Source organism: Saccoglossus kowalevskii, chromosome 19 (assembly GCF_978046115.1).
Source record: "Saccoglossus kowalevskii chromosome 19, keSacKowa6.1, whole genome shotgun sequence".
NCBI lineage: Eukaryota > Metazoa > Hemichordata > Enteropneusta > Harrimaniidae > Saccoglossus > Saccoglossus kowalevskii.
In genome coordinates, this window is record NC_140659.1 from 15,107,056 (window position 1) to 15,123,687 (window position 16,632).

Genomic DNA, 16,632 nt, shown 5'->3' on the forward strand with positions numbered 1-16,632 from the left:
CTTCATTAAACACATACAACAATGCATATTCCCATGGAGATCAGTGACCTTTGAATGTGATCACCAGTGATCAGTCAAGTAGAAACAGTCAAAATAATTTCATCAGATTTACTCAATTTTTGCATATTTTCATACAGAACATCCGTCGTTCATATTAAGACTTTATACTGATGAATAAGGTGACCAAGTTTGGAATAGAATTAGTAAAGTTATTGTGCACACAATATCAATTATTAGCGACAACAACGATGACAACGACAATGCCAGACAGAAATTATTCCCATAATATACATTTCTCTTCCATCTTTGATGATACGGGCAAGGTAAAAAGGACGTTAACGACTTTTCTAAACGAGGCAGGGGCAAAAAAGTTGAAGAGATCTTACAAGGGAATAAAAACAAAAATAATGTTCAATGTACTTTTAATAAAATATTTATTTCTGTTTACTTTCATGAAATTAAAATAACAGATTGGCAAGAATTATTCCATGTAACAAACCACCTTCGATTTATAATATGTACAAATGCCTGAAAACATGCACTGAGGGCGCTATACTTTCAAAAATCAAAATCATACCCGGAGGAACCAGCCTCAATCTATCGCAATCACATGATCAATATATGTGATAGATATTACAGCCTCTCTAATTATTGCTTTATTTTTGATTTACACCGGTAATATGTCATCACACTTAGTCAACATTCAAATTACCACCACTAGAGGGCGTACTATTTACATAATGTTGAAAAGCTAATAATAAAAAACATTTCTACAAAAGAATTCAAAATGGCATTAAATTTTAAATTAAATTTTAACTATTTCACCCCAGACAAGTTTTTTTTAAACTCTCCAAATGTTATGAAATTTATATAAATATTAATAGTGTGTTTTTTTTCATTGCACTTTTTTAACTATCATCAATGCATGGTTTTTGCATAGTTGCAAGGTCATCTTTACAGATATTCATGATTACCTGATATTTATGCACAAATCTATGCATTCGGCCGTGTAAAGTGAACGGAATTCGCAACAAAGATCAGAATGAGGTAAGTATCCAATGAAATGTGTAATTGTAAAAAACTTTATTAAATAGTTTGAAAGAAAAAGCCATCTCACATTCTTTATGTGAAATACCTTTCTTGATTGTAGAAATGGCTTTTGGAGAATCTGTTGGTGAATATTTACACTTTACTGATGGTAAATCTAATGAATCATAAAATAATATAATAATTCAGCTGGTAAAATTTAACTATACAAACCAATGATGACACCAATGTTAATTTTAATTTAAAAATGATTGGCAGTATATGTTCAAAATTAATTCAACTTTCAGATGAAGATCCGAATTGCAGCCAAACATGCAACACTACAAAGAACGCAGATAATATATATGCCTACAAATATGTCTACATATCAAGTAAAGTTACAGTGTATATATATATATATATATATATAATTTATTTAGTTGTCTTTGAGACAAACACTGTGGTGATTTCAGTGAACCATGCATAGAGAAGCTGCAATTATTCTTGAATAAACCATGCACACACAAAAAAAATAATTGTTATATTTTGTGCCATTAAATGGTCGACTAGCAGTGACAAGAATCAGTAACATGGCAGCATTCATTGTAAATTGCACTAAAGGTATCTCAAGCATTTTAATAAATTCTAAAAAAATATTTATATATATATATATACAAGTACATATACATGTACATACACACTATGTGATGGAAAGTGACAGTACTATACAAATAAAACCAAGTTTGGGATGTTATACTATTTATACTATGTCAAAATGTGTGTATAAAATATTATGTTTGAATGGGAAGCAACACAAACGTTACTCTGTCTGTACAAATACAGCACCAAGTAGTCTTATCAACTGAATTACCAGTGTCATTATAACATTGCTAAAGTATAAACATGAAAGATACACAAGTCTGTGAATCTACAATGTAGGTGATTTATTGTTAAGCTTGTAACTTAGCATCCACACTGTGAAGCACTATGTTTGTTCTAAGCCCCATCAAGTTTAAGAAATGATATAAATATGTTTTACTCTACATACATGTACATGATCAAAACTAAAATAAAATATTTTCGAGCCCAGTAAAAGAAGGGACCAAAATCTGATTAGTCATATCCAGTTTCACTCACTGGTTTTCCTCACGATGGTTTCCAATTCTTGTCCCTATTCTTGATCATCCATGCAATATGACCATCCTAGACCGACAGCACCACCACTGAGGGCGTAGTCACTTCAGTTGCCAGCTTTCAAGGTTACTCAGCATCTGCAAAAAGTGAAACAATTTTTCATAAAAATACTGAGGGATTGCTGAGGAGTCTTAAGAAAATAATTGTGGGTATTCAAAACTCAAATGAATCTGAAGCAATCTGAACATGTAAATTGTGGATACCATACTTAATATAACTGCAAAATCTGCCTTCCTCCCAAGAATTGTATACAATACGATCCAACATGACAGACATACAACCAACCAAGGACTTATAAGGGTATACAACTTGTATACAAGCCTGAATTGTGAAATGATCACAACAACACTCGAAAAACAGACATTTCTAATGCAAATGAATAAGTATGTGAAACACCTGGTTAGAATTCCTCTCAGGTTGTTTTTGATAGTGTCACTGCTTATTCACAAAGCGTTTATGACATTTTTGGCTTTTTTTTTAATATGAGGATATACAATCATACAAGTGGACATAGTCTAACCTTTCCAATTGTCCACTGAATTCTGTGATATGCCATTGGTTAAAATAAGTTATATTTTATACACAGACACGTGTATCACACAGAATGGAATATTCACTGCATATCACCATATATAGGTAGTATACTCCCTTATCTATAAATCCTCGATACAAAAAACATACAAACTTAACATGAGTTACATAATAAAGGTGAAGCAACATAAGAAACCATTTTTAATCACACAAGGAAATTGTTGTTTGAACCACCATATGATGTCCTAATTTCCAGCACAATTAGATCATCAAATACCCCCCCCCCCCCCATGTTTTTTATTGACCAAACAAATCAATATACATTAAAATTGAAGAATTGAAGCTATCTATCCTGATGTAGTTTCCCATAATGCACTATTTAGGCAGTATGTAAGATATATGGCTATACTAGTACACAAAATGGCCACCGGTAGGCCATTTTGAAGTGAACTGAAAAAAGAATATATTTGCACAGGTTTTTCTTGACACATTATACATATGTAAATGATACCTACTTCTCAAAATATATCAATAAGGACGTACAATGGTGCAAACAGTGACAAAAACAATTATTTAACGATGTTGCAGTGTTAGTAATTAATTAACATAACGAACCTGTCCATGCTGCAAAACTGTAAGAATCACAGACAGTCAACAGATTCATCAATATAAAGAGAGGTAACATGCATGTCATTATCATCTGGACTACAAATAAATAAACACAAAAAAAATTAAATTAAAATGTGCAATTTATAATGTTAGAATAATAGTTAAATTAATTTGATAGGTTAACAGACAACTTACTGATTTCTGTACAAGTACTACACAAGTGTACTCGTCAGGTTTGTCAAGAATCTTAATATGAAGGTATAGATTACTCTATGTACATGTAAATTTACAGTTTTATTCATATGCAAATTAGTTACCATAATTGGAAGTTTTTAAAAGGAGAAGGCCATGCTGCAACAATGTTGGCTCACGTTCGTGTGTGTGATACTTTAAAAACAATTGAAGGAAAAACTGAACAAGCAGCCTATCGGCTGAGATAGCTCCGCTGTTAGCAATGCACATTTCAATTAAAGAACTGAAGACATCATTAGAAAATGAACAATATGAATAGTATCAAAGCAATCGGACTTACAGTTTTTAACAAGAAGTCGAAAATATCACTTTTTACCGAAAATTACAAAAATATTCACCAAAATAAATTAATTAGAGAATTGAAGATATCATCACAAAATGAACAAATCTGAGAGAGTTCCACATGTAGTACCTATATATGTAATATCAAAGCAATCGGACTTACAGTTTTCAACAAGAAGTCGAAAATATCACTTTTTACCAAAAATGGCAAAAATATTCACCAAAATTAGAGAACTGAAGATATCATCACAAAATGAACAAATCTGAGAAAGGTCTACATGTAGTATCTATATATGTAATATCAAAGCAATTGAACTATTGATTTTTAACAAGAAGTCGAAAATATCACTTTTTACCAAAAATTACAAAAATATTCACCAAAATTAGAGAATTGAAGATATCATCACAAAATGAACAAATCTGAGAAAGGTCCACGTGTAGTACCTATATACGTAATATCAAAGCAATCGGACTTGCGGTTTTTAACAAGAAGTCGAAAATATCACTTTTTACCAAAAATGACAAAAATATTCACCAAAATTAGAGAATTGAAGATATCATCACGAAATGAACAAATCTGAGAGAGGTCCACATGTAGTACCTATATATGTAGTATCAAAGCAATTGGACTTGCGGTTTTTAACAAGAAGTCGAAAATATCACTTTTTACCAAAAATGACAAAAATATTCACCAAAATTAGAGAATTGAAGATATCATCACGAAATGAACAAATCTGAGAGAGGTCCACATGTAGTACCTATACATGTAGTATCAAAGCAATTGGACTTGCGGTTTTTAACAAGAAGTCGAAAATATCACTTTTTACCAAAAATGACAAAAATATTCACCAAAATTAGAGAATTAAAGATATCATTACAAAATGAACAAATCTGAGAGAGGTCCACATGTAGTACCTATATATGTAATATCAAAGTAATTGCACTAGCAGTTTTTAACAAGAAGTCGAAAATATCACTTTTTACCAAAAATGACAAAAATATTCACCAAAATTAGAGAATTGAAGATATCAACATGAAATGAACAAACCTAAGAGAGGTCTACCCAAGGTACATATACACCAAGTATCAAAGCATTCAGGCTTGTAGTTTTCAAGAAGAAGTCGAAAAAGTAAAACATTGACACGGACGACGACGACGGACAATCACTCATATGATAAGCTCCGCTCGACAAAGTCAACAGCGGAGCTAAAAATTGAGAAGAGGTGCACCAGTACCCACAAATAACAGTAATTTTTTGAACACCAGTAGTTTACATAATGACTCTTTGTTCGGGGAAGTTTGGATAGGATGATGGTCTTAAAATATTTAGAAAAAAAAATGGTTTTAACTTTTATATATATATAAATCTACATATAATTTTACAGAAATTTTTAATTCAGAATGTTAGACAAAAAAAAGATTTGTCTTTGGTCAGTGCTGGCATCAGTTAATAAGAGGTACTTACAACTATTTTTGACAGTTCTGCCTAAATACTGTTAAAATGAAAAAAACAAGCACTTTTTTAACATCTCAAAACCTGAAATAAATCTTTTAACATGTGTCTATCAATCTGTTAATCATAAGTAATGATGTAATCTTATAATTCCTAGAATTTGATAGTTTGCACATTTTCTGATTTCTTTGATAATTTTGAACTGTAATTTCCCATTTTCCATAAATTTTGATTAAAATTATTGCAAAAAAATAAGAAAAAGGTAGAATTTATCTTAAAAAAGGCAACAAAAAATAGATCTAGAGCTATATTTTTTCAATTTATACATGCAACTTACTTTGTCACTTTATACATCTTTTTAGAGAACCATCTTTCTTTCTCACTCATCTGACCATCTAATTTCCAATCAACTTTGCTTTTGTGTGTGACCTCTGAACTATCACCTTTGCCCTCACGAGATGGCAGTCCTCTTGAATCCAAACTATTCTGTATTTGTTGTCTACCAGTTTTCAAAAGTTCAAGTTTCTTTTCTCTCCGACTGTTTCCCTCCTCTTTCCTCTCCTCCTGAAATCGAGATATTTGAGAACTGCTCAATTTCCCGCTTTGCAGATTGTCAACTTCCAACTTTTTTCTATTTAGTGCGTTCAATGGGGAATATCTTTCGATTGGACTAGCTTTTTTCGGACTGGTTGGTGAACCTTTGACATCTTTTTTCAACCTGTAAGTCGAAGGACTCATTTCAGGAAAGAATAACTGTTTATCTTCACTATCTAATCTAAGTGAAGATGGTTTATTGGTTGTCAACCTAAGTTTATCAGGTATTTTCCTCTTTGTTCCCATGGCAACAACAGGTACATCTCTCCCAACAAACCATTCTTCAGAATGTCCAGTAGTTCTTGCATCTGTCATATCACCAGAGTCTCTGTCGCTTGTATCCAGAGATATTTGCTCTGTTGAAACCTTTGGAGTGAATTTCACTCGTGGATTTTGATGCTTTTGATGGAAAAACTCAGCTCTCTGATCACTTGCAGATGATGTTACCTTATTACTCCTGGCATACACCTCATTATCATTCTTTTTCCTTGTTGGCATAGGAGAACTAGACGACGAGTCAGTTCCAGAATCAAAGCTTAAAGGTTGTAAGATCTTCAGCATATTAGTTCCAGACATTGACCTTTTCCGCACTCTTTCTGGTTTGTCCTTAATGTTCTGAAACATCTCCACTTGCTCGCTGACATTTTTACAAGCATGAACTACATGTGCTGGGGTTACAGTAACACTCTGGTTTGCAGACTCCAGACATGTAGGCATGCCCTTTTTCTCAACTAGTGCTCCTGTAGAAAATGCTTGGCTGAGCTTTTTCACCTTGCTAGGGTTTAAATCATCAATTTTATCAACTTTACCTCCAATGGTAGGATCTATCGAGGACTCTAACACACTGGGGGAACTACTATACTGCATGTCAGAGAACTTCTTTTGAATATCCTTGAAACTAGTCAAGTTGTTGAGTTCATTTAATTTTAGCTTGAACTGTGGCGGAAGTTTTTTCGTTTTCTCATTCCCATTTCCCCCTGACCTTGGCCTTTCTGATCTGAACTTCTCACGACTCTTTGAACCCAGCGATGAACTTCGTGGTCTCAGTTCCAGTGTTATTTTCAAGGATCTGCTGCATTGCTGTTCAAGGCATGGTGAAATGTTTTCCTTTTGTTTCACATGTAAGGTTGAATCTGAAGTTGTCAGTGTAGAATTATTGATGTGCTCTTTTGTAATAACACTTCCAGTCGATGAATTCATATCAAGATGCTGGCAAATAGGACTTTTGGCGAGTCTCACCCGTTCAATTGTTGGTGATAACGGAGCCAAAGTTTTCGTGGATGATACAGAAAGGTAAGATCCATTTGAAGGAGAGGTTATCTCTTTCAAACTGGGAGATCTGAAATTTCGAGTATCTCTAGGTACTGAGCGAGATCGCTGATTTCTTGAAGTAATTTCTTTTCTTTCATTTTCAGCTTGGGAATGTTTCTCATGTACTTTCCTACTTCTATTTTCTCGTGTTACTGATCTGGCTCTTGGATATCTAATGTCGCCTGACTCCCTGTCGTCTTTGCTTGGTCTTGACCTGGCAGTCCTGGAAATGATATTCTCAATTCTTCTCTGCACCTGACTCTGCATTTTAGTGTCTAAACACTCGTTTGCAGGTGTATGTTCAATTGCTGAAGGCACTGAATCAACATATGGACACGCTTCAGCAGACTTTGTTTCCTGAGTTTCCTTTTTTAATCTTACAGGTATGGGAGCAAAAAGACCGGGATACGGAGACATGCACTCAGCAGACAAAGCCTGTACCATTGCGTGATCAGTCAAAAGTTCTTTTTGAACATCATCCATACTAACAGACGACTTCTCCAAGTTAGACATGCTTTTATCATTTAAGTCTGAAGTCCTGTTCTTATCAATACCACAATCAAGAGACTGACTCTTTAGTGCATTCCTGTTCCTCACAGCTGACGACACTTCAAGTACAACAGAGGTTTTACTTTTAATGATTTGGTCATCTCTTGATGCAGTCTTGCTGGTATCCGATTGGTCACTTTTGGACGGCCAAGGTCTGGTGTCATCATCGGAGCTAGACGTTGAAACAACAGAATGTTTATGTGAACTACAGCAAAGCAGGCTGGGAGTTTTCCGGTATTCAACTATTTTAAATGGTTTTGTGACAGCAGTAAAAGGAGATGAAACGCAAGATGAAAGGTCCTCCTGAAATTATAGAATAAATTTGTTATGTTAACAATGTTTGGAAACTTTTCAGATAACACCTACCATAATTCCTCTCTCAGCTGAATCTCCTGATTTTTGTTCAAACAATATTTGGTTCTTAACCTTAAATTTCCATTTGGCATGAAATGAACATATTCTGATGCTATGAATCTACTTTTTTTTTCAAACTAGTTACATCTTTCTGCATTTTGTTTCTATATTTCAAACTTTTTACATTTGGGATTATCTCTATGGACATCTTTAATTACCGTACACTATAATTAATCCACCAAAATAAATTTTTCATTTCTGTTTCCATCTCCAAAAATAATCATGGTCCAATCACTGAAAGGATTACAGAACAATGTGTGATGACTGAAAATGAAAGTACAGTACCAAGAGGCTAATTTGCATATTTAGATGACACCTCATCTAATTTACATATTTAGTAGGCATGACAACCACAATTACATATTTAGTAGGCATGCATGTTTAAATAACATAACAAACATGCAAGTGACTGTTGAAGACTTAACAAGCATGCAAGTGACTGTTGAAGACTTAACAAGCATGCAAGTGACTGTTGAAAACTAATGATGATGATGCACTAAATCCTGTTCAACTACTCTGCTCATGCTCAATGTTTTAAGTCAAATGATTACATAGCAATATGTTTTTACTGGTTTTATTGTTCTAACAATGCCTGTTTACTAGAAAAAGACTGTTTCTTTGTTGGAAACAGTACGTATTTACTAGTAAGAAAATTGTTTTTCAGATTTATTGTCTAGTGACCAAGTGGAGAGTACAACAACAACAACAACAAATAGGTCATGTGTTTGAGGAACAACACTCAGGATTGAAAACAATGATTTTCATATCGATGAGCTGAGTGGATGCATGGTCACCCTAGTGAATGAGCTAATCAGGTGTTTTGTGATGGAATGCAACATGTGGTCCAACATGACACGTACATGTATAAGACGTGACTTCTACATAGACTTCATTGTACTTCTATACTATAGATATGGGACTACAGAATAAACACTTGAAACTTGCGATATATCTTCATCATCAGGCCCCTACACTCATATGTTAACATGAATCAGTGCTTATTTGGAGCCTCCATCAAGTACAAGTCCTCGGCCCGTACTCAATGGTAGGATAACTACTGGAAATCGACACAGACTACAAACAAATGTTCCCGAAATCTCCAGCTTAGCTTTTATATGCCCCAGTGTCCATGGAAGAAGAGCGCCCTCAACATGTGAAATGAAACAAACCTCTGTTGATTTTGTTGCTGGATTTTCCTCATCACCATCTTCTTCTATCACTAAAGGTTCAAGATTCTCCTCCTCCTCCTCCACCTCCTTCTCATTAATCTCCAATCTTTCACTTTCATCAACCACACCTCGATGACTATCAAGTTTGCCAAGTATATCTTTTTTAGGCAATGACAATGACAGTTTTAATTGGGGATCACATTCCCTCTGTATCACTTCATCCAAACACTGTTTAGATTCTCCGGCAGATGTTTTTGTATCTCTGCTTTCAGCCCACTGTTTGCGTTTTTCTTTGACTTTGTTTTGCATTATTTGTTTTTTTACATCCTGTACATTGTGTACCTCAGTATTTATTTGGACATCTTTTAGATCTGGAATGTAATGAAACATGAGAAATGATTAATATCAAGTACTAGCAATTTTCCATCTTTTTTAATCTCTATGGTAAAAAATTACCTCCAAAGGTCATTCGTGTGCCAAAATTCGCTGCACCCACAAGCGGATAAAAAACATCTTTGCTGAAACAAAACATTTCCCAAAACTACGTTTACTATATTTCCTAATTTAAATCTTACCTGTGAATTTGGAGCTTAGTGGGTGGACAACCATACTTGGAATGGCAGTGAGGCTGGTCTTTTTACAAGTGGATACCTTCCCTCCTAAACTAGACGTCAAATGGAAGATTTCCTCAGTGTCCTGATTGTTACAGGGTTTGGAAAATTTGATGGTAAATTTGGAAGAATGTGGTCGTCTTGGTGATTGACCTTCACACTCCATCTGAAAAAAATATGAATAAGAATTTTTCTAATTAATTCTAAAATAATAAGACCCCTGGTATTAAACTTTATTTCAAATCGATAAACTGTTTAACATTCAAGGTTAATCTACCACAGAATTGACATAATTCATATTTTGAATTGTATTGTAATGGAGTATACCTGGTATATGTTTCTGCTACTTCTTACTTTGACAAATAGCATTAGAAATAACTGGGCTATTAACCATGTTGAACAGCATAGGGAAACAACTCATAATCGGACAAAGAATTACATATTAAATTTGTTGGCACAGTGGCTTTAATCACTATCAAATATCTCACATAATACATTATAGTCCCAATAAAGTTATAGGAATGATCTCAGAGTGCATATTCCGCCATCGAATATCTCACATAATACATTATAGTCCCAATAAATTTATAGGAATGATTTCAGAGTGCATATTCAGCCTATTGAATATCTCACATAATAGTCCCAAGACCTAATAAAGTTATAGGAATGATCACAGAGTGCATATTCCGCCAATCGAATATCTCACATAATAGTCCCAAGACCTAATAAAGTTATAGGAATGATCTCAGAGTGCATATTCCGCCTATCGAATATCTCACATAATAGTCCCAAGACCCAATAAAGTTATAGGAATGATCCAGAGTGCATATTCCGCCTATCGAATATCTCACATAATAGTCCCAAGACCTAATAAAGTTATAGGAATGATCTCAGAGTGCATATTCCGCCTATCGAATATCTCACATAATAGTCCCAAGACCCAATAAAGTTATAGGAATGATTTCAGAGTGCATATTCAGCCTATTGAATATCTCACGTAATAGTCCCAAGACCCAATAAAGTTATAGGAATGATCTCAGAGTGCATATTCCGCCAATCGAATATCTCACATAATAGTCCCAAGACCTAATAAAGTTATAGGAATGATCTCAGAGTGCATATTCCGCCTATCGAATATCTCTCATAATAGTCCCAAGACCCAATAAAGTTATAGCAATGATCCAGAGTGCATATTCCGCCTATCGAATATCTCACATAATAGTTCCAAGACCTAATAAAGTTATAGGAATGATCTCAGAGGGCATATTCCGCCTATCGAATATCTCACATAATAGTCCCAAGACCCAATAAAGTTATAGGAATGATTTCAGAGTGCATATTCAGCCTATTGAATATCTCACGTAATAGTCCCAAGACCCAATAAAGTTATAGGAATGATCTCAGAGTGCATATTCCGCCTATCGAATATCTCACATAATAGTCCCAAGACCCAATAAAGTTATAGGAATGATCTCAGAGTGCATATTCAGCCTATCGAATATCTCACATAATAGTCCCAAGACCCAATAAAGTTATAGGAATGATCTCAGAGTGCATATTCCGCCTATCGAATATCTCACATAATAGTCCCAAGACCTAATAAAGTTATAGGAATGATGTCAGAGTGCATATTCAGCCTATTGAATATCTCACATAATAGTTCCAAGACCTAATAAAGTTATAGGAATGATCTCAGAGTGCATATTCCGCCTATCGAATATCTCACATAATAGTCCCAAGACCCAATAAAGTTATAGGAATGATTTCAGAGTGCATATTCAGCCTATTGAATATCTCACGTAATAGTCCCAAGACCCAATAAAGTTATAGGAATGATCTCAGAGTGCATATTCCGCCAATCGAATATCTCACATAATAGTCCCAAGACCTAATAAAGTTATAGGAATGATCTCAGAGTGCATATTCCGCCTATCGAATATCTCACATAATAGTCCCAAGACCCAATAAAGTTATAGGAATGATCCAGAGTGCATATTCCGCCTATCGAATATCTCACATAATAGTTCCAAGACCTAATAAAGTTATAGGAATGATCTCAGAGTGCATATTCCGCCTATCGAATATCTCACATAATAGTCCCAAGACCCAATAAAGTTATAGGAATGATCTCAGAGTGCATATTCAGCCTATTGAATATCTCACGTAATAGTCCCAAGACCCAATAAAGTTATAGGAATGATCTCAGAGTGCATATTCAGCCTATCGAATATCTCACATAATAGTCCCAAGACCCAATAAAGTTATAGGAATGATCTCAGAGTGCATATTCCGTCTATCGAATATCTCACATAATAGTCCCAAGACCTAATAAAGTTATAGGAATGATGTCAGAGTGCATATTCAGCCTATTGAATATCTCACGTAATAGACCAAGACTCAATAAAGTTATAGGAATGATGTCAGAGTGCATATTCAGCCTATTGAATATCTCACGTAATAGACCAAGACTCAATAAAGTTATAGGAATGATGTCAGAGTGCATATTCAGCCTATTGAATATCTCACGTAATAGACCAAGACTCAATAAAGTTATAGGAATGATGTCAGAGTGCATATTCAGCCTATCAAATATTTCACATAATAGTCCCAAGACCCAATAAAGTTATAGGAATAATCTCAGAGTGCATATTCCACCTATCAATATTTCACATAATAGTCTAGCTCAATAAAGTTATAGGAATGATCTCAGAGTGCATATTCAGCCTATCGAATATCTCACATAATAGTCCCAAGACCCAATAAAGTTATAGGAATGATCTCAGAGTGCATATTCCGCCTATCGAATATCTCACATAATAGTCCCAAGACCCAATAAAGTTATAGGAATGATCTCAGAGTGCATATTCTGCCTATCGAATATCTCACATAATAGTCCCAAGACCTAATAAAGTTATAGGAATGATCTCAGAGTGCATATTCTGCCTATCGAATATCTCACATAATAGTCCCAATACCCAATAAAGTTATAGGAATGATCTCAGAGTGCATATTCAGCCTATCGAATATCTCACATAATAGTCCCAAGACCCAATAAATTTATAGGAATGATCTCAGAGTGCATATTCAGCCTATCGAATATCTCACATAATAGACCAAGACCCAATAATGTTATAGGAATGATCTCAGAGTGCATATTCAGCCTATCGAATATCTCACATAATAGTCCCAAGACCCAATAAAGTTATAGGAATGATCTCAGAGTGCATATTCCGCCAATCGAATATCTCACATAATAGTCCCAAGACCCAATAAAGTTATAGGAATGATCTCAGAGTGCATATTCAGCCTATCAATATCTCACATAATAGTCCCAAGACCCAATAAAGTTATAGGAATGATCTCAGAGTGCATATTCCGCCTATCGAATATCTCACATAATAGTCCCAAGACCCAATAAAGTTATAGGAATGATCTCAGAGTGCATATTCAGCCTATCGAATATCTCACATAATAGTCCCAAGACCCAATAAAGTTATAGGAATGATCTCAGAGTGCATATTCAGCCTATCGAATATCTCACATAATAGTCCCAAGACCCAATAAAGTTATAGGAATGATCCAGAGTGCATATTCCGCCTATCGAATATCTCACATAATAGTCCCAAGACCCAATAAAGTTATAGGAATGATCTCAGAGTGCATATTCAGCCTATCAATATCTCACATAATAGTCCCAAGACCCAATAAAGTTATAGGAATGATCTCAGAGTGCATATTCCGCCTATCGAATATCTCACATAATAGTCCCAAGACCCAATAAAGTTATGGAATGATCTCAGAGTGCATATTCCGCCTATCGAATATCTCACATAATAGTCTAGCTCAATAAAGTTATAGGAATGATCTCAGAGAGCATATTCCGCCTATTGAATATCTCAAATAATAGTCCCAAAACCTAATAAAGTTATAGGAATGATCTCAGAGTGCATATTCAGCCTATTAAATATCTCACATAATAATCCCAAGACTCAATAACACAACAAATCACAAATTCAAGAACAAGCAGCCTATCGGCTGAGATAGCTCCGCTATTAGCAATGCACATTTCAATTAAAGAACTGAAGACATCATTAGAAAATGAACAATATGTATAGTATTAAAGCAATCGGGCTTACAGTTTTTAACAAGAAGTCGAAAATATCACTTTTTACCAAAAATTACAAAAATATTCACCACAATTAGAGAATTGAAGATATCAACATGAAATGAACAAACCTAAGAGAGGTCTACCCAAGGTACATATACACCAAGTATCAAAGCATTCAGGCTTGTAGTTTTCAAGAAGAAGTTGAAAAAGTAAAACATTGACACGGACGACGGCGGACGACGACTGACAATCACTCATATGATAAGCTCCGCTCGACAAAGTCGACAGCGGAGCTAAAAATCAAAAACTACTTACAAAAGCTTTGTCCCTTCCTCCAAAGCTCTGCACTCTTCTGAGAGCCCCATGCTGTTTCAATTTACGAATAAAATTTAATTCAAGTGCCTGTCTCTCAATATGTGAATTTAATAAAGCTATGTTAGCTTCTTTATCCAGTAAATTCCACTCCACATTAGAGATAAACTGGTCTTTCTTCAACAAAGCTGACTGTACATTCTGTAACTAAAAAGTCAATAAGAGTTACGATTATGAAATTTAGAAAAAAAATAGAACTGATTTTACCATGGAACATGATCAAATAAACAAGCAGCCTCTCGCCTGAGACAGCTCCGCTGTTAGCAATGCACATTTCAATTAAGAACAGAAGACATCATTAGAAAATGAACAATATGTATAGTATCAAAGCAATCGGTCTAGCTGTTTTTAACAAGAAGTCGAAAATATCACTTTCTACCAAAAATGACTAAAATATTCACCAAAATTAGAGAATTGAAGATATCATCACGAAATGAACAAATCTGAGAAAGGTCTACATGTAGTATCTATATATGTAATATCAAAGCAATTGAACTTTTGGTTTTTAACAAGAAGTCGAAAATATCACTTTTTACCAAATATGACAAAAATATTCACCAAAATTATAGAATCCAAGATATCACCACGAAATGAACAAATCTGAGAAAGGTCTACATGTAGTATCTAAATATGTAATATCAAAGCAATTGAACTATTGGTTTTTAACAAGAAGTCGAAAATATCACTTTTTACCAAAAATTACAAAAATATTCATGAAAATTAGAGAATTGAAGACATCATCACAAAATGAACAAATCTGAGAGAGGTCAACATGTAGTACCTATATATGTAATATCAAAGCAATTAGACTTGGGGTTTTTAACAAGAAGTTGAAAATATCACTTTTTACCAAAAATGACAAAAATATTCACCAAAATTAGAGAATTAAAGATATCATTACAAAATGAACAAATCTGTGAGAAGTCCACATGTAGTACCTATATATGTAATATCAAAGCAATCGGACTTGTGGTTTTTAACAAGAAGTCGAAAATATCACTTTTTACCAAAAATGACAATAATATTCACCAAAATTAGAGAATTGAATATATCATTACAAAATGAACAAATCTGATAGAAGTCCACATTTAGTACCTATATATGTAATGTCAAAGCAATTGGACTTGTGGTTTTTAACAAGAAGTCGAAAATATCACTTTTTACCAAAAATGACAAAAATATTCACCAAAATTAGAGAATTGAAGATATCATCATGAAATGAACAAATCTGAGAGAGGTCTACCCAAGGTACATATACACCAAGTATCAAAGCATTCAGACTTGTAGTTTTCAAGAAGAAGTTGAAAAAGTAAAACATTGACACGGACGACGACGACGACGGATAATCACTCATATGATTAGCTCCGCTCGACAAAGTCGACAGTGGAGCTAAAAAGTGTATATATGATATACATCTTTGAAGGGTAATGGTCGTCACGCAAAACAATGTATTTCAGGTACATTTATACGATGCTACGAGTCCCATATTAAAAGACACAACGTGAAGACGACTGTCCTTTAAACCCAAGCTGCATTATTTTGTTGTGGTCTACCAGACACTAATTGTGAATCCCAAAGAAGTTTGCGACTTCAACATAGCCTTTGAGAAATTATTTCAACATCGCAACACGTATAAATACACCTGTTGCTAAATTAGTCTTCTTTACTTATTTACTTTACTCAGATTCATTTTTTTTTTAATGAATAATCACATTACGCAATGTTTTGTGACATCCTTGTGGGTAGAATATTCATCTGAATCCGAATAGTTTTCTCATGATTTGTTACCGGTAATTTAATGCCACTGGTAAGGAATACATCTCAAGCAAGTCAGATGACATAGCCCCTGTCTTAGGAACCTCAGCAAAATTTTCACTGCAGCAAAATTGAACAACTTTACTACAGACACAAAATTCTCAAAGGATTAAGGTGACAGTCTTGGTATTTTAGAAGCATTGGAATATAAAAGTGACAGAATTTATTATTATCATTTTCAATCCAAATTTTTGCATCAATATACATTATCATACCTTTTGTTGCAGTTGTGATATAATATCCTGTGTGTTCGGCAGTGAAGTAGCACTTTCTTTGGTTGGTATATCTAAGGATAAAACAGAGCCAGCAGTAAAATAATCACCATATGTGACACATCACTTA

The 16,632-nt window shown here is 34.2% G+C and overlaps 1 protein-coding gene across 3 annotated transcripts in view; it reads right to left on the reverse strand.

Moving 5' to 3' along the window:
- Positions 1 to 417: 417 nt before the first annotated feature.
- LOC102809539 (uncharacterized) overlaps positions 418 to 16,632 on the reverse strand; it is a 103,973-nt gene continuing 87,758 nt past the window's right edge. For all 3 annotated transcript variants that reach the window (XM_085493901.1, XM_085493902.1, XM_085493903.1), the window contains exons 9-15: positions 16,506 to 16,576; positions 14,419 to 14,622; positions 9,960 to 10,161; positions 9,385 to 9,755; positions 5,685 to 8,104; positions 3,367 to 3,456; positions 418 to 2,297 (exon numbers count right to left, since the gene is read on the reverse strand). In XM_085493901.1, the coding sequence (XP_085350027.1) occupies positions 3,393 to 3,456; positions 5,685 to 8,104; positions 9,385 to 9,755; positions 9,960 to 10,161; positions 14,419 to 14,622; positions 16,506 to 16,576 (3,332 nt within the window). In that variant the 3' untranslated portion in view covers positions 418 to 2,297; positions 3,367 to 3,392. The remainder of the gene's footprint in view (positions 2,298 to 3,366; positions 3,457 to 5,684; positions 8,105 to 9,384; positions 9,756 to 9,959; positions 10,162 to 14,418; positions 14,623 to 16,505; positions 16,577 to 16,632) is intronic.